This window comes from Molothrus aeneus, chromosome 5 (genome assembly GCF_037042795.1).
Source record: "Molothrus aeneus isolate 106 chromosome 5, BPBGC_Maene_1.0, whole genome shotgun sequence".
Lineage (NCBI taxonomy): Eukaryota > Metazoa > Chordata > Aves > Passeriformes > Icteridae > Molothrus > Molothrus aeneus.
In genome coordinates, this window is record NC_089650.1 from 42,489,114 (window position 1) to 42,513,928 (window position 24,815).

Sequence of the window (24,815 nt, forward strand, 5' to 3'; positions counted from 1 at the left end):
CACACATCCTTGTATGTCAGCTGGGCACTTGATACCAGCTCTGTTAGGGATGTTCTCCATAGAAAGGTTACTAAAACAAGGTCAGATGGATTGCTGTCAGATGGATTTTATTTCTTCTGGAGACTCCACACCTTTGAAATGCTTTTGCAATGGAGAACTTACCAGTGGAACCTTTGCAGAGGGACCTCTTGACGCTATTAGTCTCTCACAATGCCTTCAGGGTTTGACATTCTAAGCCCAACTGGAAACCAGACATTTTAAGTATTTTGGGACCTGAGAACTTGTCCTTTCCAGTGCTTTTAGTGACTTAGAGCTGACTGTGAGCTATTTTGACCATGGAGTATTGTTTTCTGAGGCCTAGTTGCAAGAGCTTCTTCTTTACAAGGAGCTATTGTGAGGGAGGAAAGCAAAGGCATTGTTTCCTCGATGGTAATAATGAACTAAGTCTTCTTTCTCATTATCTCCAGATGGAAAGAGAACTATCTTGTTCTGTGTGCTTTTTAAAGGCCTGACTGGTCAGAAAGACCACTAATGTGAAGTGGCTCCAACTCCAGTGTGAAGGAGGAGTATCTGTGGAATGCCCAGTGGCTGCCCGTGTCCAGCTGCTGCAGTGTCCCGTGCCAGCAGGGCCATTTGCAGGATGACCAAGCTCCCGTGCAGCATGAACAGCGTGGTAATGATGCTGCTTTCTGGGCATGCCACAGCGACATCACCTCACACCAGTGACCAAGTCATACTGACAAAAGACAGCAGCAATCCCACAGTCATGATCTAACACATGCTGGATATATGCAGTTCAGGAAACCAATCTTTTTTAACAGTGTTTCTTTTAAGTGGAATATGATGCACCTACTGTAAATGTATTGGTTTGAAAAGAGGTAATGTTTACCTGAGAGGCTGCAGTATGCTAAGCCCTGCATAATGGATGAGGAAAAGCTTTCCATTTCTCTCTACCTGAAGTAGATGCACTCTACAGACTGGGCATAAAATACATAGGAACAACATCATGCTGGTAGTATTTTGTCTTGTTTTTTTCTTTACTATCTCCAATATACACAACTGTATATGTATCTATAAATATATATATATATATATATATATATATATATATATATATATATATATATATATATATGAACCCACATAATAAACAGCTGTCCAGAGCACACTTGCTTCCTGGCAATCTCATCTAAGTTTTCCTTACGAATCTGCAGCTCCTCCCAATGATTTCTGACATATCTAGTACAAGTTATTTAAAACTTACTCTGCTATAGAAATATTATTTGCTTTCCTAATGTATTCATAGCCAGATTGTTTAGACCTGCTTGGAATGGACACAGTGCTCAAGAAGTTATGGCATGCTTATGTCTTAGTAGATTCTATAAAGAAATGCCTTGAAGTCAGATTTAGCAGTGTCAATGATTTTGCCCTTTGACTCCTCATATTAAGCAGTACCTGAAATACCTGCCTTTCCTTGTAGGACGATAAATACATCCCCTACTCAGCTTGTAAACTCTCCAACATTCCTGTTTTTTTTTTTTTTTTTCTTAGCAATATAGGTCCTGTTGTCCCATTGTTACAAGTTTTCTGACTGCCTGACTCACTTGCCTGAAAATACATTCAAATGAGGTTTACAAAATGGCAGGACCATATTTCTGGTTTCCACAGAGCAGCCAGTGAGGAATCATGGAACAGCACCTTTTGTTGAAATGATACCCTGGACACATGTCAGATTTTTAAGGAGTTACATTTGGGGATTTGCTATCCAAATTTTGAGACATTCTAGAAGACCATTTCCCTGTGGTATTAGTGTGATGATTATAATATCATTCAATTACAAAATAATGGTGTAAGAACAAAAATCTGTTCCCTTTCCAGTTTCCAAGGTCTTTAAAAAGAAAAAAGAGCTTTTAAATGCTAAGAGCAAAACTTTGCTGAACTCAGCATTGCACTTCAAAGGTATTAGTTATCTTTCCAGTTTGTTTCTGTGGTTTTACGTGAAAATGTTATATTATAGCTTCTTCCTGAAAGGTAAAGATATCAAAATGCTCCTGTGTACTTTTTATGCTATTGCAACTATATGGGGAAATAGCTGTTAATGATATTGATATAAGAAATTAATAAATAAAATTAAATCATAAATAAAAAGCAAATTGAACTCTTTCCATAAATTAAACATGCATTACCAGGGATATAAGTAATACAGGATTTCATTTCTTGTTTAATTTTTACAGTATATTGAAAATTGCTAATGGATCCCCTTACAGAAAACTGCCAACTTTATTAAAATAAATAATAGAATTATTCTTGTTAAATCATGAAGAAAGAACAATTTAAATAATTATGAGTATCTGCAAACAGTGAAGGCCATCAGCAGAGTATTGGAGCAGGTGGCACACTGGAATTAACGGGCACGTACCAGGAGCAGACACAACTGCAGGTATAGGAATGAGGAGGCTGAGCAGCGAGCATGGGAACTGGGGGGCAGCACCTCCTTGAGTTTACTCCTCAGCAGCTGGAGCAAGGAAAGAGCCTACTCATCTTGTTCCTGCAGTTTGAAGAAGAGGCATTTGGCATGCTTATTTTTCTTTGTAAATGAGTATGACTGCACCAAGAATATATCTTACTTCTAGCAGCAAACTGTCCTTCAAACAGACCAATTCTGCAAGGTCTGAAAATCTGACTCCCTGTTTAAGCAACAGTGTGAAAAAATCCTAACAACTTGGTTTTCTATCTTGCCTTATGTAGTTGAATGTAAAAGTCTATGGGTTTGTATCACAGCCAGTCTGGGGTGCAGTCTTTAAGCTGAAAGATGAGGCCTTAACACATCCTCCCCTGCAACAGATTATGTTTATATTTAATACTTGTCATTCTGAGAACAATCTTGTAATGTAAGAAAACCAGCACTGTTTGTTGACCCAGCAGAATATAAGTATTTTAATCACTGATGAAAAATTAATGTGACCAATAAATGGTAAGCACATACCAGATTTTTCTTTCACCTTTCATTTGTCTTGTATTACTTCAGCCTGTATCAGCTCCCTTTACCAGCTCAGCAAGAAAAGCAAAATAAATGAAATACAAGTAATGGATCAAAGACAAGACATAATCCTTATCTATTAGAACTAAAGGGAAGAAGCTGTTAGACATTTCCACAAGCCTATGGATTCTATTATATATGAGAGATTAACGAGTTCTCATCTGCCACATTGGTTAGAGGGATTCAGCTGGCCAAGGATTGTAGGCACAATGCATTATAGAACCCCCTCCAAGAGGCTGATTTCCAAAATTTACATTAAATCAGTTTTTTTTTGCTCTTTTGATTCGGTGTAGCCATTCTGGAACCTTGCTCTGAACATGTTTAGCACCTTTTACTTTCAGGTTAAATTTACTTTCTAAGTTTGAGTACTTTTGGTATTATGCAAGTGTTGTCCCTTAGCCTGTCATCTTTTTCTTCTTGAAGTATTTTTAAACAGCAGCAGGTTCCCTGAATCGAGCCCTTGTTTTGCTGGATGAAACAAACCACACTCTCCTAATCTTCCTTTTGGCAGCCCTTCTTTGCATCTGTTTTAGTCTGAATATCTCTTTCTCTAATAGCACTGACCAAAACTATAATTATAGTCAACTGTGGCTGCCTGCAGCTTCTGCAATAGAATCAGTATCTTCATTTTACTGCTGGAATGGACACTGACAGGAAGTAGCTTAAAAGTGATCACACTTTGATATTGAAAAGTTTTATTTTCTTCCCTTTGGTAGTGAAACTTCCTTCAATTAACATCTCCTTCTGCATAGATAATTAGAAACTAAGAGTTGACCTAAGAAGGCATCTAAGAAAAGCTAAGAGGCTTTTCTCTTTCTGACTTTGCATAAAGGGAGATTATTTTATGCCTATTCCTTTTCATTTCCTAGTCTGGACTCTTTCTTTCTGCCTTTCAGAATCAGAGCAAAGACATTTTGTCAATTTTGCAAATAGGATATTTTCACTTTCTCAACTAAAGCTTAAACTCATCACAGAACCATAGAAAGGCTTGGGTCAGAAGAGACCTTAAGGATCATCTTTAAGATCATCCCCATTGCTGTGGGCAGAGACACCAATAAAGTTCCTAATTTTATTTCCAGGATACAGGCACATTTTTAAATGCTAACACTCATCTGGTCAGACAAAGCTTGTAGTCGTCTCTGAATGCACAAGTTACCCAGAATGCTTATCTACTGTCTTCTTGTGATTGCTCATTCTAGATTCAAAACTCACCTAATTTTTTCAGGTTTGCTCAAATTTTCCTGTCTGGGGAATTCTCTGGTGCAGTGATACAGTTATTTTAGCAGCTGTGACTGCCGAGTCAATTTCAGTTTTTTAACTGGATAGCCCCACAGCATTCCCAGGGGTACTTTTTCAAAGCAGGATACCTTTAACATGATGTTCTGCAGTAGAGTATTCCTTTTCCCATTGTTAATATTTTTATTCTTCAGAGGCACTTTTTTCATTTTAGTCTATTCTCTTCTCAAATCCATGTTACACTGAAATCATATTGTTAAAAGTACTCATGATCCCTCCTAGATTCACCTGTGAAGAGAATTATCATGTTCTTCAGTCCATTACAATGATCAGTTAAAACCTGTTTGTATTTGACCCAGTGCTAATTCCTCTGCTCCCTATCAATAAACTCCTTCGATTTAAAATCCTGTTTCTTAATTTACTGAGACCTCATTCCACTACAGTTCTTATTCCATTTTCTGCTGTTGAAGTATCATGCAGTGTTCCACAGCCAATGCCTCAAACTTCCTGAAAATAATTTTACTTTATATAGAGTGCTGCAGGAACACATCCATAGTAGTTGGGAATTCTGACAAATTGCTGATTTTTTTTGAAGTAACTAAAACCTAATTATAGCTCAAGTAAAATACCTATTGCATCTCTGCATTTTAAAATGGTTTACAGAGGAGAAAAAACTCATTAGTGCCTCATGACAGTGCAGCACTTGCAACACTGAGGATCAAGTTAATTTGAAGGCATTCAATACAAGCATCTTGTGAATTAATGTACCATAGAGGCCTAAAACAGTCTGAATTAATTACTCTACAGCTCAACTCATTTCCATATGTACTTTTAAAAGCCACGCTTAAGAAAAATACTGTTATGGCAATAGGAGGGAAAAAGGGACGAATGAAGATACGACAGCAGCTTCCAGCAAAAACAGTATCATTCCAAATCCAGATCTTACCCTACTTGAAATAAAACCCTCAGAACACGAGGTTTTATTTATATAAAGAAATTAAATGGAAATGTTATCATTTTGTTTACTAAAGGTACATGTTTTCCTTAGATAATACTTGCCCCAAAAAACCATGACTGGAAACTTATGAATTCAGAATAATGCCTTTGATATCTCAGGGATGATGCTGTGACTTTGCTCTCTGCCAGAGAAGTGCACAATGTGTTATTACATGAGACTACCTGATACTGTTTGTTTTGACTTATGGTGCAACAAGGTTTAGCTCTGTACAACATATCTCTATCAGAATAATGCTGACCTTTCTTTTTTATATGCTTAACTCATCTCAGGCCTATGGGAAAGGTTTGATCTCATTATTCTTCTATTTAGTTCTTAGTAATTGGAATGCAAAAGGGAGGCTGTATAAATGAAAGCTGAATTATGATCATAAATCTCTGCCTTGTGTGGTAAATGTAAGGAGAGAACTCAGGATGAAAAGGATGAACATCTGAATAAAATGACACAGGTAAAAATTAAAAATATATCAAATTAAAGAAAAAAAAACCACCTCAATCAAATGTTTTCTTGCACAGTAAAGAATATGATGTAGCACCTCCAAGGATCTCAGCTGTCTGCCTCAGAGTTCCTTTCCGAACTGCAGCCTAAAAACATTTTCAATGTTTTAAAACAAGTACAGAAGGTGACTATCATAATAAATGTTATTTTTAGTAGATAATGGCAGGTGATTAGTTCCAAACACCAAAGTGACAAATGCACTGATTTTGGTGAAACTGGATGCTTTAGCTACTGCATAGAACTTACATTTTATCCAGTCAATATTCTCATGCACTGTAGCTGTCTACTACAAGACAAACATTCCCCCAGGCACCTGGAAAACAATCTTATTAACAGGTACATGCCAACATGTGACAGCAGCTGTGTCTACCTCAAATTTCACTGCACTGTTTTGAAGAACTCCCATGTACCTTCCTGTTGTTGAAAATGCTGTTTGAGACACTGGGTTGTCAGAGCTCACAGCATCCCTCATGGCATATGCAGGAAGTATGCCCAAAGGAATGGGCGATAGGCCTGGACTAAGTTCTAAATGTTAACTTCACAGCCCTGGCATAATTTCAGGAGAATGCACATATGAAAGTTGGAAGACAAAAGGAAATTTATATAATTTGATGCTGCAACTTCTAATTTTCTTCTTGACTAGAGCTACACCTCAAGTCTGGACCCAAAACTTAAGTTTCCCTAAGAAACTTTCTCATTCATATGAACTATTTCAATATTTTATTTCCTTTATCCTGTAACTGAAATAACTGCTTAAGTGAAGTTGTGGGGCTTGGGATTACTTTCAAATAAAGAGTTAATCAATCTGAAGTTATTCCCATAAAAACAATAAGCAGAAAGTTCTAAAAATACCAGTTAATGTTATAATTTAATAGGCCATTTATAGTCATCCAAACATTTTACTCAATACTGTTATGTACAAAATCCACTAAAATAAAAAAACAAATTTAAATGTTATCTTTCAGATGTAAAAGTGCAATTAACACAGGCAGAGTTTTTGCAAGAATATTACATTTCTATTAAATTCACTGCCTACATAAGAGCCTAACAGGTATATTGCCTACACTAAAGTGAATGAGGATTTTTTTTAAAATTAACTTTGAATAAGCCTGGTAGTTGTTAAATAAAGGTTTCTGCCACAATCATAGCACATACACCCAAAAATGCATTGCACAATTGTTTCCATAATTTTCAGTTTTACTGACTTTAGAAATTAAAGTAGAGCAACAGAAAGATTCATTAAGTTCCAAGAGTAATTGACACCTTAAAACCTTGTAATGAGTGTGCACAAAACAGCCATCCTGAATGGCTTTCCCCGGAATCCTGACAGCTTTCCAAAGATGTTATTTACCCCGAATCAACGTTCCGCCTTTACAGTACCAAATGGATTTACTGGAACAAGATTTACATTTATCTTTCATGCATTACTTATTCATAATTTGGAAAGAAACGGCAAGCCTTCATACATGTCAGCCTTTAATTTTAACCAGTCCTGAAACCTCTGCAAAGCTGATTTTTCTTGTGTTAATATTCTTGCAGCTTTTCTCAGTTTTTCTTCATTTCGTTCTAAATAACGAATTCCATCTGTCTGCAGCTGATTGAGTTTCTCTTTACGGCTTTCATCCAGAGGAATGTCTTCATTCATAAGAGGGTTAAATCTGAAATAACTATCTGGAGGTAACAGTGCATCCAGCATGGTGTGGACTTCTGTATGGAAAACAAATTAAGAAAACAGTTCAATTCACATGACAGAGTCAAACAGTCCTGCAAGTGATCTGAACAAAAACTGCTCTGGAATGACACAGTAAGAGTAAATATGTGCTGCTTTGCTGAGTAAACATTTTTCTACCACTGCCTCATCGAAACCCCTTTCTCATTAGAAGACTTATAAATGACCTTGTAGCTCTGTTTACTCTGGAAAAGATTCATCGTTTATTCCAAGACAACTTCACTGGTATGACAATTAAGTAAGCTTTGGAGCTATCTAGATTTTTAATTACATTCCATTCCTTAACAAGTAAGAGCCTATCCTGAAGAGCAGGAATGTAACTTCCATATTCCCATTTCAGGATACCTGTGATTTGTTACACTTAGTACTGACAGAAGTAGGTATTATGAAAACAACAGGTATGTTCTTCTGCAATCTCAAAGTAAAAATATGTAGGACTAAAGCTTTATTTTGTTTACAACTATTAACAATTTTTTTAATAAATTACTACATATTCGAGGCTTGAATTTAACATGCATTTAATTTAAAATATACAAGTTAAATTCTATGACTTCAGTTAACAAGTAAAATAAAAAACTATGTAATGCATTTATATATTCTTTTTTTATAACCTGTTTCTTTCTCCCTTTAGATCTTTTTGTTGGCTCACTTAATTAAAAGTGATAGAAAATTCCATTTCTATCACTTCCTTCAGCATTCATTCTATCTTCTTTGTATTCTTAACGTGTTCCTCCATTCTTTTAAACATTTATTGTCGTATAAAAAGTTTGAAGTGAAAAAAATATCAGGTATAAGATAAAAGCAAAAGATTCTTGTAAATCTGAAATAATCTTGTCTTGGCCTCTCCTCCTGCAAATTACTCAGCTATGTCTGTTCTTGTCTCACCACATCCAGTCTTTCTTGCCCTATTTAACTCTCCCTTTTTTCCTTTGTAATACAAGTTCCCATTTGCTCAAATCTACTCCCTTCTCTTTCAATTCCTTTTCCTTTGGTCGCCGCAATGAACTTTCCTTTCTTCCTTTTCCCTTCAAATTTCTTGCCTCATTTTTCAGATGCAATGAAACTTTCTGATAGAAAGTGGACAGCACATACTGCTTCCCACAATTCCCGCTGCCTTTCCACAGCTCTGCAAAAGCGAAAAGGCAACCCAAAATCTAGTTTTCTCCTACTAGTGACAGTCAGCTGACAGAGACTACACAGCAAGGGATCTAGACCATAAGACCACTTCTTCTTCCCTGGCTTTTTGCAGTATCACTTTCCTTTGTAATGGGAGGGGGAAATTATCTGTGTATCAATATTTCCTGTTTACAAAAATAAAACAGATGTAAACTGCTAGAGACAGAGTTCCAGTGTACTTCTATTTAGGAACAGAATTTATTTTAGAAAACAGATGCTTGGCTCTTCCTGACAGCAATGGAAGTCATCAGCACTGGAAGATACAGTATAGTCCTTGGAAAAGTACAGGTATAAAAGTATATTTTCTGAAGGTGTTGAAAATAAATGCTCTATATTAACTACTAAGCATTTCTACATTATGGGAAAAACAAATAAAATATAAGAAATATTATTTTAAAATTAATTCCTGAATATGCCTTTTATCCTAAAGCTCAAGTAAAAATATTTATCCTAACAGTAATACTGGTACTAAATAGTAATACTGGTACTAAAACCATACACAGTAAGTTACAAAGAGACATGCTTCAATTCAGTTTCATGGGGCTGGTAGAGAAGAAAGACAAAAGTTTGAAGATTGTTCTCTGAATTGGAGCTATAATTCTAAGAACCATAAATAAAATTGAAGACAGTCACAGTACAAGTATATCTTAAGACACCAACCTTCTGTATCAGTTGCACTGTTGATAACATTTGTCAGTTTGGCTTTCAGACTGGTGTGTGTGACATTGGTCTTTACCTCACTTTCGTACCGACCAGTGCCCAACGAAATCAGACACTGCAATGGAACATTGGGCCAGAGACACTTGCACTCATGAACTGCCAGCGCAGAAGGATTGTTTAGGAGCAGACCTCCATCCTGTAAATTAACAAGAAATACAAATATTGATACTATACATAACATATGGTCACAAAAGAAACTGCAACTGTAAATTAAACTAGCATAGCCCTAATATACAAAACCAATGAAAACCTGTAAGCATTAATTTCGAAGTTTTGTGAAATTGAACTGAAGCTGTTTGTATGATAAAGCAGCTTCCTAGCTTGGCCTCCCAGGCACTGTCTGAGCAGCTGCTGGGGCTGTGCTCAGTTCTGCTGCATTATATACAAGTGGTATACTGAAACAGCACTGTTCACTGGAATATCTAGAGAAGTTATGACTTCATTTTTGAAGACCTTTTCAGTAAGACAGATACACATATTAACAATTTCTTAATCAAAAATCTGCCTCGTGAAATGCTTATTAGTGATATGACATGGAAATTTTCTGTAACAAAACTCAAATCACTACCTGAAGATTCCAAAACAAATTAAAAAAGAAAAATCACAAGAGCTAAGCTTGGCCAAACCTTACTTTGTAAACATAGTCATTACACAGGATGCTACAGCTTTGATTTAAGAGTTGGAAAGTCATTTAGGTTGGAAAGAACTTATTGAGCTCATCTGGTCCAACCGCCCTGCTCACACAGGGTCAGGTACAGCATGCTGCCCAAGGCCATGTCCAGTTGGGCTTTAACTATCTCCACAAATGGAGACTCCAAGATCCCTATGGGTAACCTGTTCCAGTTTTGACCACCCTCACAGTAAAATATTTTTCCTGTGTTCAGATGAAATTTCCTGTTTGCATTTACACCATTGTCTCTTCTCCTACCAGTGGGCACTACTGGGAAGACCACAGCTTCCTCATCTTCTTTCCCTCCCACTCTTGATTGGTATACATTTCCTGCCAGAGTCTTCTCTTCTCTTGGCTGAATAGTCTCAGCTGACTCAGTCTCTCCTCACAGGAGAGTCCCTTAATCATCTCTGTGGCCCTGAACTGGACTACCTCCAATAGACTCATGTCTCTATTGTACTGGGAAACCAGAGACAGGACTCCAGATGTGGCCTCAGCAGTGCAGAGAGGAAGGGCTATCCCCCATGATCACTGGCAGCACTGTTGCTGATGCAGCCCAGGATGCTGTTGGCCCTTTTTACTGCAAGTGGGCATCACTCATGTTGAGCTTGCTGTTCACCAGCACCCCAAGGTCCTTCTCTGCCAAGCTGCTTTACAACTCAGTGTAATGAGGCTATTCCTCTGTATATGCAGGGCTCTGCCTTTCACATTTTTCAACTTCATGAGAATTCTTCAGCCTGTTGAGGTCCCTTTGAGTGGTGGCCCAACCATTCATGTAACAGTCATTCTTCCCATGTTTGTATCATCCACAGAATTCCTGCAGGTATACTCTGTCCAATCATCCAGATCATTAATGAAGACACTAAATAGAATTTGCCCCAGTATAGGTACACCTCTAGTGTCTTGTTTCTAACTTGACTTTGTGACACTGATCCCAGCTTGGGCCTAGTTATTCAGCTAGTTTGTATCCACTTCACTGTCTCTACCTAACCCAACTTTGTCAACTTGTCTCTGGGAGGTAAGTGTCAAAGGCTTCACGAAGTTGAAGCATCCAATGCCTTCTCCTTGTCTACCAATTGCAGATGGCTGCCAGGGTTGCTCAATCACGAGTAAACTACTTTATAAATCCATGCTGACTACTCATGAGCACCTTTTTGTTCATCACTTTAGAAGTCCTTTTCTGGAGGATTTCCTGGAGGATTTCCTCTATCATCTCCCAAGGGATTAGGACTGAAGTCAACAAGCCTGAAGTTCTCCAGAGCTTTCTTCTTACTATTCCTGAAGACATGAATGGTATCTGCTTTCCCAATAGCCACTATCATTTCAAAATAATCAAGTCACTTCACAATGGCATCAGCCAGCTCCATCAGCACTCACAGGTGCAGCACATCATACCTTATGAATTTACATATGACCAGGTCATTTAACTGCTCCCTAACATGCCTCTCCTCCCCCCAGTACAAGTCCTCCTTGCACCAGACTTTTACTCTAGCTGCAGGGGCCTGGGATTCCTGAAAGCCATTTTTACTGGTATAGACTGACACAAAGGCAGCATTAAGCATCTTGGACTTTTCCAAATCATTTGTCACAAGCTCTCTTGTCCCAGTCAGTAGCAAGCCCACTTTTTCCCTAGTCTTTTTGCTGTTCACGTACTTTTAGAATCTTTTGTTGTTGCCCTTTATATCCCTCTCCACGCCAGCTTTTGTTTTCCTAGGCCCACCTCTGCAAGACTGGACAGGACATCTATACTTCTGGGTCACTTGTCCCTCCTACACCTTTTGTACACTTCCTTTTTATGTTGAAGTTCAGTTAGGATATCCTTGCTCATCCCTGCCTGCCATCTTTGCTTGATTTCCTGCTTATTGGGGTGGTGGTCCTTTGCTGAATTTAAAGGGAGTGATTGCAGACTATAAGCCAGCTCTCCTAGCTCATTCCCTCTTCTCTTCAAGGTCATAGTCCATGTGATTCTTCCAAGCAGAGCTCTAAAGAGGATGAGGTCTACTTTCCTGAAATGCAGTGCACTAGTCCTGCTTTTTCCCCCTGCTTCCTCCCCTTACGATCCTGACCTCCATCATCTCACAGTCACTATAGCCAAGGCTTTCTTAAATTTTCATAGCCCTGACCAGTTCTTTATTCTTCATAATCACCAGGTCCAGCAAAGCACCTTTCCTTGTTGGTCCACCATCAACTAGGACAGCTGCTGTCACCAATGCACTTGAAAGATCTCCTTGGTGGCTTGAGCTCTGCTGTACTGTCCTTTCATCAGGAATCAGGATGATTCAAGGTCCTCTGAGGACCAGCCCTGAGGATATGAGGCTTTTTTAAGTTGTCTGAAGATCAGACTTCAGCCCAGTACTACTAGGAACAAATGCTACTCTGGAATTGAGGAGAGACATCTTTCGCTAGCAACATTTCAAAAGTGTAGGTGATGAGGCTGGGATAAAATACTTCAGGAGTAATAAGAATCAGTGTGAATGACAGTAAGCCTGAGAAGCATTCAGATAATGAGATTTTAATCCACCGAACCTCAAGAAGTACATTCAGCACTTCCTGGAAGTAAAATGATATTCACTCCAACCAAGAAGTAGATTAATTTGGAATTTGAATTAAACAGAGGTTTTTTTTTTTTGGTGGGAGTGCCTTAAAACCAGCAGTTACAAAGGCAAAACTTAAGCTTGAGAACATTACCAATAGCAGAGATGAGGATAGCTGTTTCCATTCAGAATCCATACAAATAAGTAAATATAAAAGAAAGAGAGTATTTACTATAATAGGTATAATGCAAGCACTCCCTATATTCTAAAATTCCCTTTTCTGACACCATATCTGACATCACATTACTAAAACAATAAGGAAAAGCAACTCTACCCAGGAATAGCTTAGAATAAAAAAGGTTTTAGAGATGAAAAACATTTTATAGAAACTCCTTGTAACTACAGCTGTGCTAGATAAGTAAAACCAGGATTACTGAGCTTAGTTTTTTGAGTTTGCTTTCTTTTAATTAACCTTTCATTTCAACCTACAAAAAGCTCTTTGAACCCTCTCTGGATACCATCCGCCTTGCTCAAAACACTAAATACACTGCTAACATGAATGATCTCTTCAATGCCTATTATCCTTTGCTCATGTTTAGTCTAGAGAACTAAATACAAGGATGTTTTTGTCCTTTATATAATTCCCCATGAATCTTTATCTAAAATCTTAATTATTATTATAGTGCTGCTTAATTATTTCTTTAAATCCTAGATTTAAAACATGCTTACAAAATAATTTCCACTGATACTGTCAATATAATTAAACATGACTGCTACACCATGGGAAAATTAGTGTTATCAGAAGTTTGAGGGTATATTATACTAGAATACTACAATATTTTTGTAATACTGACAAATAAAAGATCAAAGGAACATAAAATATATGTACCAAATGTGTTTGTGATGATAACTAATGGCTTTGTGCGATGATTTCCATATTTAAACATTCTCCAATTTAGGTTTATTGTAATGACAGTAAATTCCTAATGATTTGCAGTTTAGACACAACTTCTAGCATTTATACAGATAATAGACACATGTCCATTTTTGAAAGTTAGAAGCAGGACTAAGAAAGGCAACTGACTTGTTTCTTCTCCTCCAAAGAGATTATGGGTGATAGTAACCACATCCTAATCAATACTTCAAATAATATTACTCTGTTAAAAAAGCAATGTTCATCATACTACTTTTGCTTACAATGATCAACTACTAAAGGAGCAAATAATGCTGTTAGTTAAACTGTACTATTAAGGACTTTGTGAAGGAAATACTGCAGTAATTTATTTAAATCTGCAGCTCCAGAAACAATAGAGCTAATTATGCAAAAAAGCTGAAATTCTTGTGAAAAAGTATTTTCACCATTTTAAAAATTAGTTATGATTTCATGTATGTGCATTCAAAGAAAATATAAACAACAAAGAATTTTCCATTCTGAAAAGTAAAGAACAGAAACTAATTCTTCTGTTTCTGAATAATTCCTCTAACTCCATAAAACTGGAAAAAAGCCCATCCCAAGATGTCTACTGAACTAGAAATACAGAAATATGAAAGTCTGATCTAAATATTTAAAAATTAATTTTAAGAAATCATGACATATTCTTCTCCATGCTTGCCCTTGAGACACACGAACAGAATTCCCAAATGATTGACTCCACAGTGTTGTACAAAAGATACTGAGATCACAAGAAACTTCACTGATCCTTGTTTTGGAGAACTGCTAAATCTGCTGTCTTAATTTTTTTCTCATTCTGTTGAACTTATTCTATACCTATAAAATACTATATAAATGCATCTAAATTATTTATAACTTACTAATTACAATATTTTATTGTAAGCATTGGGCTTTTAAAATATATTTATAAAAAAACATTAACCAAAATGCAACAAACATAAATACTGAGTGATGGCCAGTAGTATGGAATGTCTTGGTAACTAACAAAAGCTTCCTCATCCATGCTAGATTCCATGAGCTTTCTTGCCACTCTGAACTTCCATGCAATTAAACAACTGGAAGTAAACAAGGCAAATTTATCTGATCTCTGGCTACAGAGATGCAACATCAATCCCTGTTTGTCTCAAAACAAAATAATGAAAACAAAATAAGGATCTTTATACCACATATGATAGTGCAAAAAGTCTTGTTGATATAAAGTGATATTTTCACTCATAGTATAAGCTTCAAGCTACAATTCAAATTCTACAAAGCATTGCTAACTTTATGCACAGCCCTAAACCTTTTTGGTTCCTATTAAGTTCAGCAGTTCCTCTTGGACAGATGGAATGTCTTCAACGTGTCACTCCTTTCCTCTATATTGTTAGCTATGTCCCTATGGAATGGTACTGCCTGTGTGCACACAGAGTCCATACAAACAGAATATTCAATAAATTACACATTATTGACATACACTGGGTCTAAAAGCAAAACCAATAGATCAAGGGAAGTGCTTATCCCCTTTTATTCAGTATGCACAAGGCCAGACTAGGGATAGATACTTTGGACACCCAGTTAAAAAACACTGAAGAACTGGAACACATACAGTTAATAAACACTAAGATGGTTTGGGGCCTGAAGCACATAACATACGAGACGAGATGCAGGGAAGTAGGTTTGCTTACCCCGTTGCAAAGAGAAAGCCAAGGAGGAAGCTAATCACAGTGTTCCATTATCTAAAGCAGAAATACCCAGATTCTTTCAAAAAGTACAGAGTAAGAGCTGGAGCATCTGTGGAATCTCCATCCTTGGATATTTTCAAAACTAAGCTGGGCAAAGTCCTGAGCAACCCAAGCCAGCTTTGAGGTTTAGCCTGTTTTGAACAGGAGGCTGGACCAGATAACCACCTGAGGTTCTCTCCTCCCCCTCTAGTTTTCCTAAGGCTCTACTCTATTTAAAGAAATACTGCATGAATCACAGATGTATGTAATTTTAGCTGTTAAACAAAATTACATCTCAAAATCTATTCTTATTAGAATTTGAATTTTGTCAGTCCAGTCTCAGTCTTGTGGAAAATGCAAAATTTGTAGTGCAAGGAGAGGTTCCGGTTGGCCATTTAAGAAAAATGTCTTCACCAGAAAACATAAGAACACACTGAAGAGGGAAGTGGTGGAGTTACCTTCCCTGGAGGTGTTTAGAAGACATTCAGATGTGGTACATAGGGATGGGGTTTAGGGGTGGACTGGGCAGTATTAGGTTAATGGCTGGACTTTGTAGGGTTTTTCTAACATAAATGAGTCTATGATTCACACCTTGCAATCTTTAACAGAAAGGGTAACTTACAGGAACTTTACAAATGACTGAACTGTTAACCTATATCCACAACAGGTGGAATTGGCCCAAGCTTTGACTCAGAACTCAGTGTTGGGCAAACAACCAGGGCAGATACCTTTTTTCTTTCTGTTCTCCTGTTCTTGGATTAACTGGCCTTCCCTACATTTCACCCTCTCCTCTCATTTAGCTAGATCTCAAACCAATTGCAAACTCTCTTTTTCACTTCCCAAACACACATTTGTCATCCCTTCCTTTCTCTGCTGCTACACTCAGTGCAGTGGTAAGTGCCAGACACTGCTTCATCTGCTGAACTTTGCAAAACCATTCTACACTTGAGTTGACTTAATTTGCTGGCAGCACACCAAACACAAAGTGCTGGAGTAGGAATGCTAATGCAAGGAGATACTAGAAAAGGGGGCATAACTCTCCCAATGTCATCAGGCAGGCAAGCAGCAAAGAAAAAGGCTTCTTAAAAATTTCTAAATAAAAAAATAGGTATTTCCAAATAAAAAATAATGGAAGTAATAAAGTAAGTTAATATTAAAATGAAACATAATAATAATACAACTGCAAAATTGCTAGTGATAGCAAAGCAGTGAACTCAGGGACTGGGACATTGTTTCAGTCTTTTGTCAAATGCTTTTCAGGTGGTAAATATGCAGTCATTCTGTTTTATTTAATGTCTTATTCCCAGATGAAGCCAATGAAATTTTTTCACACGGATTATTTCACAAAAATTCCTTAATATAACAGTAACCATATTTTTAGAGCTTCTGGTAGGTAACAAGGAGTCTAAAGCTGTAGCTAGTATTTTCTATCAGTGTTCTGATAGTTGCAAAATGGTCAGGCAAGGCTCCCCCCTGTTACTTGACTTATAGATCTTCAATTATTTAAAGCAGGAAAATAGACCTTTTGTAAACAAATGTTCCAATAAAAACTCTGATGGAGATACCCTGCTTGCACAGTTCTAGAGGTAAAGAAAGGCCTGGTTAAACACTGTGAAACAGATGAGTGCAAATTCTACAATCAGAAGGAAAAGAGACTGGGAAGTCTGCAAGAAAGTATTCCAGAGCACATGGGAGCCTGGTACCAAAGGACTTTCTGAAAATCTTGTCCTATTTAAATAATTATGGTGAATGGGCATGAAGTCACCAGTGACATACTTAAGTCAATACTTTGAAAATAATTATTTGAAATTAAAATACTAAAATTCAAAAATTGTACTTTACTATGGGAGAGCAGTTGTTTCTCACAAGAACATTCTCCACATTCATAGGCTCTCATTGCACTTCCTAATTCTGTCAGACTAAAGTTGAGCCTTGTAACTGTTCTGTATAACACCTTGTGTGCTGCACAGTTTCATTTAAATTATCCTAAACTTTGTGAATAAAATAATCTAGCACTGAATGAAGGATATATAGTGTATGAAAGCCAAGTCTGAGATTTGGAAGCTGAGTTTGTTGGCTCCATAGTAACCACTTCACCTCACTGCCTATGCAGACATGCTTTGCATTTTAGTTCACTCTTACAGACTTGCTCTGTTGTTTACTTTCACTGTATTTGTGAAAAAGCAGAGACAGAATTAGTACAAAGCTATCACAGGACAAGACAGGCTAAGACTCTGAGTGGACTTCTGAAAAGTATTTTTTAAATTCTATGCTTAAAGTCAACATAAATATCATAAATATGCAGCTTAAGGATAAGTCAGTTGCTGCAAATGAGTTTGAGGAATTGCTGCATAGAAAAACTAAAATGGCTACTTTAAAAACATTTACTTTATTTCCCAGAAGTAATGGGCAAAATCATTCTGTAAAATCATCTCAATATATTTATGTATGTAGCAGCGAACATCCTCAGAGTAGAAGACAGGAATGAGAAAGGGGAGAATTCTTTCACTACCTAAGGTAGTAAGGTCTATCAATCCAGGTAACTTCAAGATTCACATCCCAGCCTAGTCCTCTCACTGCCCTGGGCACCCAGTGTCATTATGAAAATGTCAGTAATTGTACCCTAAGTTTTAAGCCTTGCTCAGTAAAGCATCACTGGGCTAAAAAGTTATAGTTTTTGACAAGTGCTTTGTGAAAAAGAAATCTATACATTCAGATTTAACTGTACAATAAACTAGCTCCCTATAGCTTCAGCACAAACATAACCTTTTCAATACAAAGATTAAGTGATTATGTTGTTCTGTTATACATATACAAATATGTTTGAAATATACATAAATTATGGCTTTCCTCTTGGCAGAAATCAGTCAGACTGATCACAGTATTACTGAGGATGAAACTGGTGAAGAGAAGCTCCCAGTAAGACAGGCAATCTTTATTTTCCTTAACAAACTATTTGGCAAAATATAAAAAGTTTTATAAACACGAAACAGGACAGAAGCAGAACTGTTTTCATCTTGCTGACAAGAAACGGATGGTGGTCAATATTTCTAACAAATCTCTGTCTAAAATGTACAGTGACCAAGAACAATTAGATTTTGCTTCATTCTAACAGTATGTTCCACTTTGCTGTTTGAGTGAGAAACTTATTTAAATAACTTCAGTCATTTTTTATAAAGCACACAATGACCTACAGTTGTCTCCTTATACAAATATTTAATCCAATTTATTCGGGAAGATTCACCCTTGCTTTATAATCATGCTAAGTAGCAGACTCCTGGGGTCAACTACATACAATTATAATATATTCTGCACTATGCTGATTCCCAGCAGAGGCCCTAATTGGTGACAGATATAAATGTCATCCTCTTACACACCAAATTTCTAACAATTACAGAAAGAACCAATTCCCTTATTTAGGGAGAGCCAGAGTGCTCCTTTAGATTCCTGAAATAAGCACCTTGTGCTCATTATTTTGAAATGCTGTCTCAAAATCATGATTTATGTTTAAATAAAAAAATAATCACTTAAGTTACTAGAAAAATAAATACTTAAGTTACTTGTCATAAAGACTGCAGTGAAAAAGGGATTTCCCTTGAACTGGCATTGGGAAAAATTCTAGAGAAAACATTTACCCAGAATATGAAAATTAAATGCATTGGAATTTATATTATTGAATGACACCAATATTAAATTTCCATTACTGCATTATTTTACATTCTTTATTTTTTAAAGAAAATATGAAGGTGCATTAGCTGTATCTGTACTCCTGCCACAGCAGTTACAGAGAGACATTATACTAAGAACACATGACAAAATATAAAAAAAAAATTCAATAACATTTGAAAATTTACTGAAAAGCTTCCTTTTCAGTTCAACTGTTTTCCCATACAGTATTTATAACTTTTCCCCCTAAAAACTAGCAACACCACAATACAATTGGCATACACCCAAATGTCATGATCAATGCTTCTGAGAACTGTCAATACTATTGCTCTTAAATGCAAAATATTTGATAATATATTTTACATTCACTAGAATGAATGCCTGGCTGAGGTCGACTTCTAGGTGATTATCTTGAATTATTAACTCATCCTAGTGAGTCATTAATTCACAGAAAATGACCTGCTGCTCTGAAGACATCACTGAATTTATGGCTTTATGTCAGATACAGAAAATGTATCCTTACAGGGTACTGAGGAAGTTTGCTAAATATTAGTAGACATCATGAAAGGAAGAATTGTTTGGCAATAAAATATATTGTCAGATATTTCATTAAAAGCATAAGTTGTGCATGACAGATCTAATTACATTAATTCTGCAGCTAACAACAGCACACATCACAAAAATAGTATGTATTTTAACCATGTTTCCCAAATGATGAATTGGCTGTGATATTACAAGCAAAGATCAGAGTGTGTAACCTAATAAAAACTGGGCCCATGGCTGAACCTACACTGACCCCAGACACAGGCCCAAAACTCAGGGTCTCTTATGATACCTTTGAAGCACAGCTAAGTTAACAGTACAGTTTTAAACCCCAAAACCAAAACAACCAACAAGATCCCCCAACCCATGGGTCTGAATAAAATCCTTCTATATTCAGATAACTCCAGTATACTCAAGTCTAGAAGTTTTGCACTTGCTGAAGACATTCAACTTAGGAAGCATGTAAACACTCTATTTGCTATGGCAGAATATACTGGACTAAGGAGAAAGCTGCACCAAACAATTACATTAACATGAAACCTCTACAACTGAGCAAGGAATCCCAGATATGGAGATAGCCAAATCTTTGTGAAATGGGACCATATTAAATTTGCAAAATTTCTAAATTATTTAAATTTTATTTCCCAAGATAACAATGGAAATATTTAGACTCAATACATTTTTACATCAGTAACTTGATATTACATATTGATATTAGTTTTCTTAATTAATTGGTCTACATTTTTAGCTGCTAGCTTATTAAACAACAGTAAAATGTCAGGAACTTCAAAATGCATTGAGAAAAATACAGAAATACTAGCAGTGACCCACAGGGAATGTAGGTGGCTCATTACTGGATATATCAACTAAAAATGCTATTTAAAACATGTTGGTCATTCATCTGTTCAAAACCATATAACAATCAATGCTGAAAGCTAACTCTACAGTCAACTGTCAAATCTAAATGTATTACAGACTCCACTAATTTCACATTGCAATTTCAAACTGAAATTGGATTTCCAATTATAGCCCTTTATTTATAGAATTGTGCAAGCTACCTAAATTTCTTAAGACAATTTTATTCTTTACATGTTGACTCAAACACTACATTTCATTTCACTGCAACTGAAATGTATGTTTGCAGTTAAAGGATTTGATCTTAAAATGGACAAAATGTATGAGATAAAGTGAATTCACTGAAGATAACTGCTATGAAGGATTCAGGATTTGGACATGAACTACCTAGTACCTGTATCCACAGTGGAGGCAGGTGGATGGGGAGTAAGGACTGAAGGAAAAGTTCTGCACTTTCTCAAGTCCCCTAAATTAAGAAGTACATGGCTAAATGACAAAATACAGTTGGTATCAGAATCATCATGAAAAAGCTCTGAGTAGGGAACTATCACACAATGATTTAAACCACCAACATATAAATTGCAAGGCAACATATAAAGGCAAGTGTAATTCTAATCTGTATCTTTGAAAAAGGAAACACATCATACTGTTAAGGTAACATGGGTTCCAGCCCGACCAAGTTAACGCCTCTGAATTTTGTTTCTGATTTAGAAGTGCTAATTTTGACTCCAATATATCATTCAATGTTGTGAAACGTGTCTTGGGTCATGCAAAAACCACACTGAATAGTCCAGTTGCAAGAAAGATTACTCAAAATGCAGCAGGTGCAGCAGAAGACCATCAGGATAAACAAGAGAACAGAGTCTTTCTGAAAAACTGAGACAGACTCACATATTTAGACTAAGAAAATTTAAAAAAGATGAGTGTCTTTATATAAGCATCAGACACACTAAGCACCAGACCACTATATATATCAAAATCAAGCTTTCCTTGAGGGAAGAGGCAAAAGTTTATCAATAACCACACCACATCCTTGGGCTTTTATTTGCAATGAACATTAAAAGGCTATTTTCTTTGGAAATATGGTCCCATTTAAGTCAGTGTTGACAAATACACTAACCTAAGAAAATAAAAACTATAAAGAACGGAAAAAATTTTTCTTTTTGATCTAAGAAATAGTGGCTGCAACATCAGAACATGAGTGTAGAACCTAGATTGTCTGTACAGAGCTTACTGAATGGACTCCGTTCATAATCCTCCACTCTATGCAGCCTCCTCTGACCTTACAAGATTTGTTTTATAGCAAATATTAGCTGGTCAGCAGTGTTGCTGAAGATGGACTCAAAAGTCTAAGCAAAAAAATAGTTAAACGATTACAGCTTATTAAGAGCAAGGTTTTGTTTCTTCTTTTAAATAAGCCCTCTGAAGACTACATTAGGAAAACATCACTCTGAAACAACTGAGATAAAAATTAGAATGCTTCCAAGTTAAATGCCTAAACAACAGACACTCTCAATTTCATTATACTAAACAAATCTGCCAATAATATGTCACTTAGCAAGGCCCTGCAGGGAATCTTACAAGCAGTCTGCTCTGCAAAATACCACTGGTACAGTAACCACAGCAATTTCACAAAGGCTGGTAAACTGCACAGTGCATGTCCACCTTCAGAGCTGTTATCCAAACCTAGGGAATCCATAAGGGAGAAAGAAACACAGATACCCATGTAACTTAGATGTGTCAGTAAATTCCCTATTCCTTAAACAGTAAGCAACACTGCCTTGATTGCTGTGGGCAAACGTGCATGGCAAAAAGTAGACAGAGAAACAAAGAAAGAGCTGATTCTATCATTGTGAGAACAAGATACACCTATTAAACTGCAGCCTGCATAAGCTCTGGTGCATACTGATCACCGTGGCATATCCTAAGAATGAAAAGAACTTCAATGTGACCTATATTCTGTGTCTTCTCAGAGCCTGGGAAGCACCCTTGAATCTAATTTTAAAAGCTACCATGTAAAACCAATTAGGGTAGGGTGCACTAAGTGAATCACTTTTGAAGGCCTCTCCTGTAACAAGCTATAAAGATGAATTGGCTTTACAGATTTGTTACCTAAAAAAATAACAGTTTGAAAAATACATAGAAACAATGAATTATCTTTTTCCAATGAAGGTGTGACTTCAAATTTTAGTTATAACTATTGTACTACATATATTTTTTTTTATTTTTAGGTTGTATTCTCATCACACATCTTGTTACACCTGCTTTATTAAAACTCCACTGACAGACTAGGTGCCAATTTAACTGCTTTACTATCTGATCTTGTTCAAAGAAAACACAGTTATTGGAGCAATATTATATATCAACATCAGCACTATAATAAATGGAATTCTAATACAACAATGGATTCATGGGAAGCCATCAAGAAAAAGGTGATCAAGTCCTTTGTATTAAATTTGGTGTATTTTATTTGAGAAAAATCTGTGGCTTTGTTGAATTTACCACAATCACACACACAATCCATGCTGCCCTTTGAATTAATCCTGTGGGATGAATTAAGTTTGTACGGTAAAAGCTATTAAATGAAGTGTGCATAATGATTTTCTTAAATTCTAAATTGCTCTTTTAATGAATTTAATTAATAATTTCCTCAGCATACTTTATTGTCTACTGAAGTGACATTATTGAGTACCTCAAATGTTTTTCACAGCACAAGAAAAAAAAAAGGGAAAAAGGAAAAGAATAGATAAGAAATAACACCCCTCTGATGGAAGTAGAGGGGGAAAAAGTCACTGGATGTAGCAGGACTGGGGAGAGGTTAAGAGCCTTCAGTACTTCAAAAATACATTTTAAAATAAAGGAACTAACATGTGGCAATACAGCTTCTATAATGTAACATCATGATTTGGTCTCTCTTAACTTGCAGTGTTCCTGGAGAAGCATGTTACAGGGATTAAATCCCTTTGAATGTTAATGTGTTCCTCTTTTGAACCACAGAGAATATTAATCCTACTCCCCTCATCTACCAACAGCTGCACTGTTTTTTCTTACTTGACAGAGCAGAACCAGATAGCATGGCATGATTGACCCGAATGTAAATATTGCTGTTTGCAATAACTGATGGCTTTTTGCAGAAATTTAACAAACCAAGTCATCAGCTCACCTGCAGCACAAAAACGTGTTCAGGCACCTAGAAACCTCTTTCTAAAGAATGACATCAGAAAAACTGTAAAACTGATTTATTACCTTATTAAAAAAATAACACGCTTTACACTGAGAGTGCCCAGTGCAGGAAATCAAAGTGAAATGTTTCAGTGAAAGGGCATGTGTGTGTACACAAATACACACTCACATGTAACTCTACAATTATGGAAAAGCAAGTCAAAGCCAACAGTTCAGTTGAGCCATGACTCCACCACAGACATCTGGAGTCATATCTAAGAACTTTAAGAATTCATCTCAACCCTATACATAACTCTCATTCTGCTACTTCATCCAGTTTGTGAAAGGACTCTGATTCTAACAAAAGCTAGATAACATAAGACATGAATATGCAGGATGACTATAAAAAAATCCACTAAATTTCCATTATCAAAATAAGTATTTTCACATATTTGAAGAGTCTTCAGCCAGATGAACTCCTAGAATGCTTCTGATTCTCATTTAAATGCACAACTGAAAGCTAATATGGAACACGGTCCCTATATAATGCTTAAAGAGTCACAAACTTGAAAGCTAGGAAACAAATATTGTACTTAGCATTCTGAATTTTCACATACATTTTGGATAACTCTGTTCTTGGAATTGTTTAGAAATATCAACACTTCAGAGGGAGGCTATATATAAACTAGTAAGAAACTAGCACAGTTAATGTTCAGAAAACAGATTACGATGATTAATGGAAGTTCCCAATCAATGAAAAAATTCTTAAAACACCATCTTTCTGACACTATACTGCAATTTTGAAGCCTTTGGCATAAATTATTATTTACACTTAATGCACACTGTGCTGATGCTCTTTTCAAAAACCACAGTACTATCAAAAACATCTAACAATGTTATGCTTCATTTATTCATGTAGTTCAAAAGCAGTTCAATCTGTTAGGCAGTGTATATACAGAAAAGAGCAAGAATTTCCATATACACTACATATATACTAATGGCCAAGGAACTTAAAATTACACTTGCAGTGCATTTTCAGAATAAAGAAGCTTAACAAGAATCTACTATTCCCATATTTATGATATGAACTATAAGAACAAAGAGTTACCAATATTAACATATTGGTGAGAAAGCTATTTTAAGAAGGAATAGGGACTGCATTTGGGATTCTATTTATTTTAAAGTATATTAATTTAAAATATATTTATATTTATTTATGTATTTCTTTCAATTCATGTTGACTATTTCAGCAGAGGTAAAACTCTTGAATATCTTGCTTTTTCCTATGAGCTACCATTAACTCCCAGGAAAATGAAAGC

At 36.2% G+C, this 24,815-nt stretch overlaps 1 protein-coding gene across 2 annotated transcripts in view; it reads right to left on the reverse strand.

Moving 5' to 3' along the window:
- Positions 1-6,638: 6,638 nt before the first annotated feature.
- PNPLA8 (patatin like phospholipase domain containing 8) overlaps positions 6,639-24,815 on the reverse strand; it is a 36,998-nt gene continuing 18,821 nt past the window's right edge. For both annotated transcript variants that reach the window (XM_066550446.1, XM_066550447.1), the window contains exons 9-10: positions 9,355-9,550; positions 6,639-7,496 (exon numbers count right to left, since the gene is read on the reverse strand). In XM_066550446.1, coding sequence (XP_066406543.1) covers positions 7,222-7,496; positions 9,355-9,550 — 471 coding nt within the window. In that variant the 3' untranslated portion in view covers positions 6,639-7,221. The remainder of the gene's footprint in view (positions 7,497-9,354; positions 9,551-24,815) is intronic.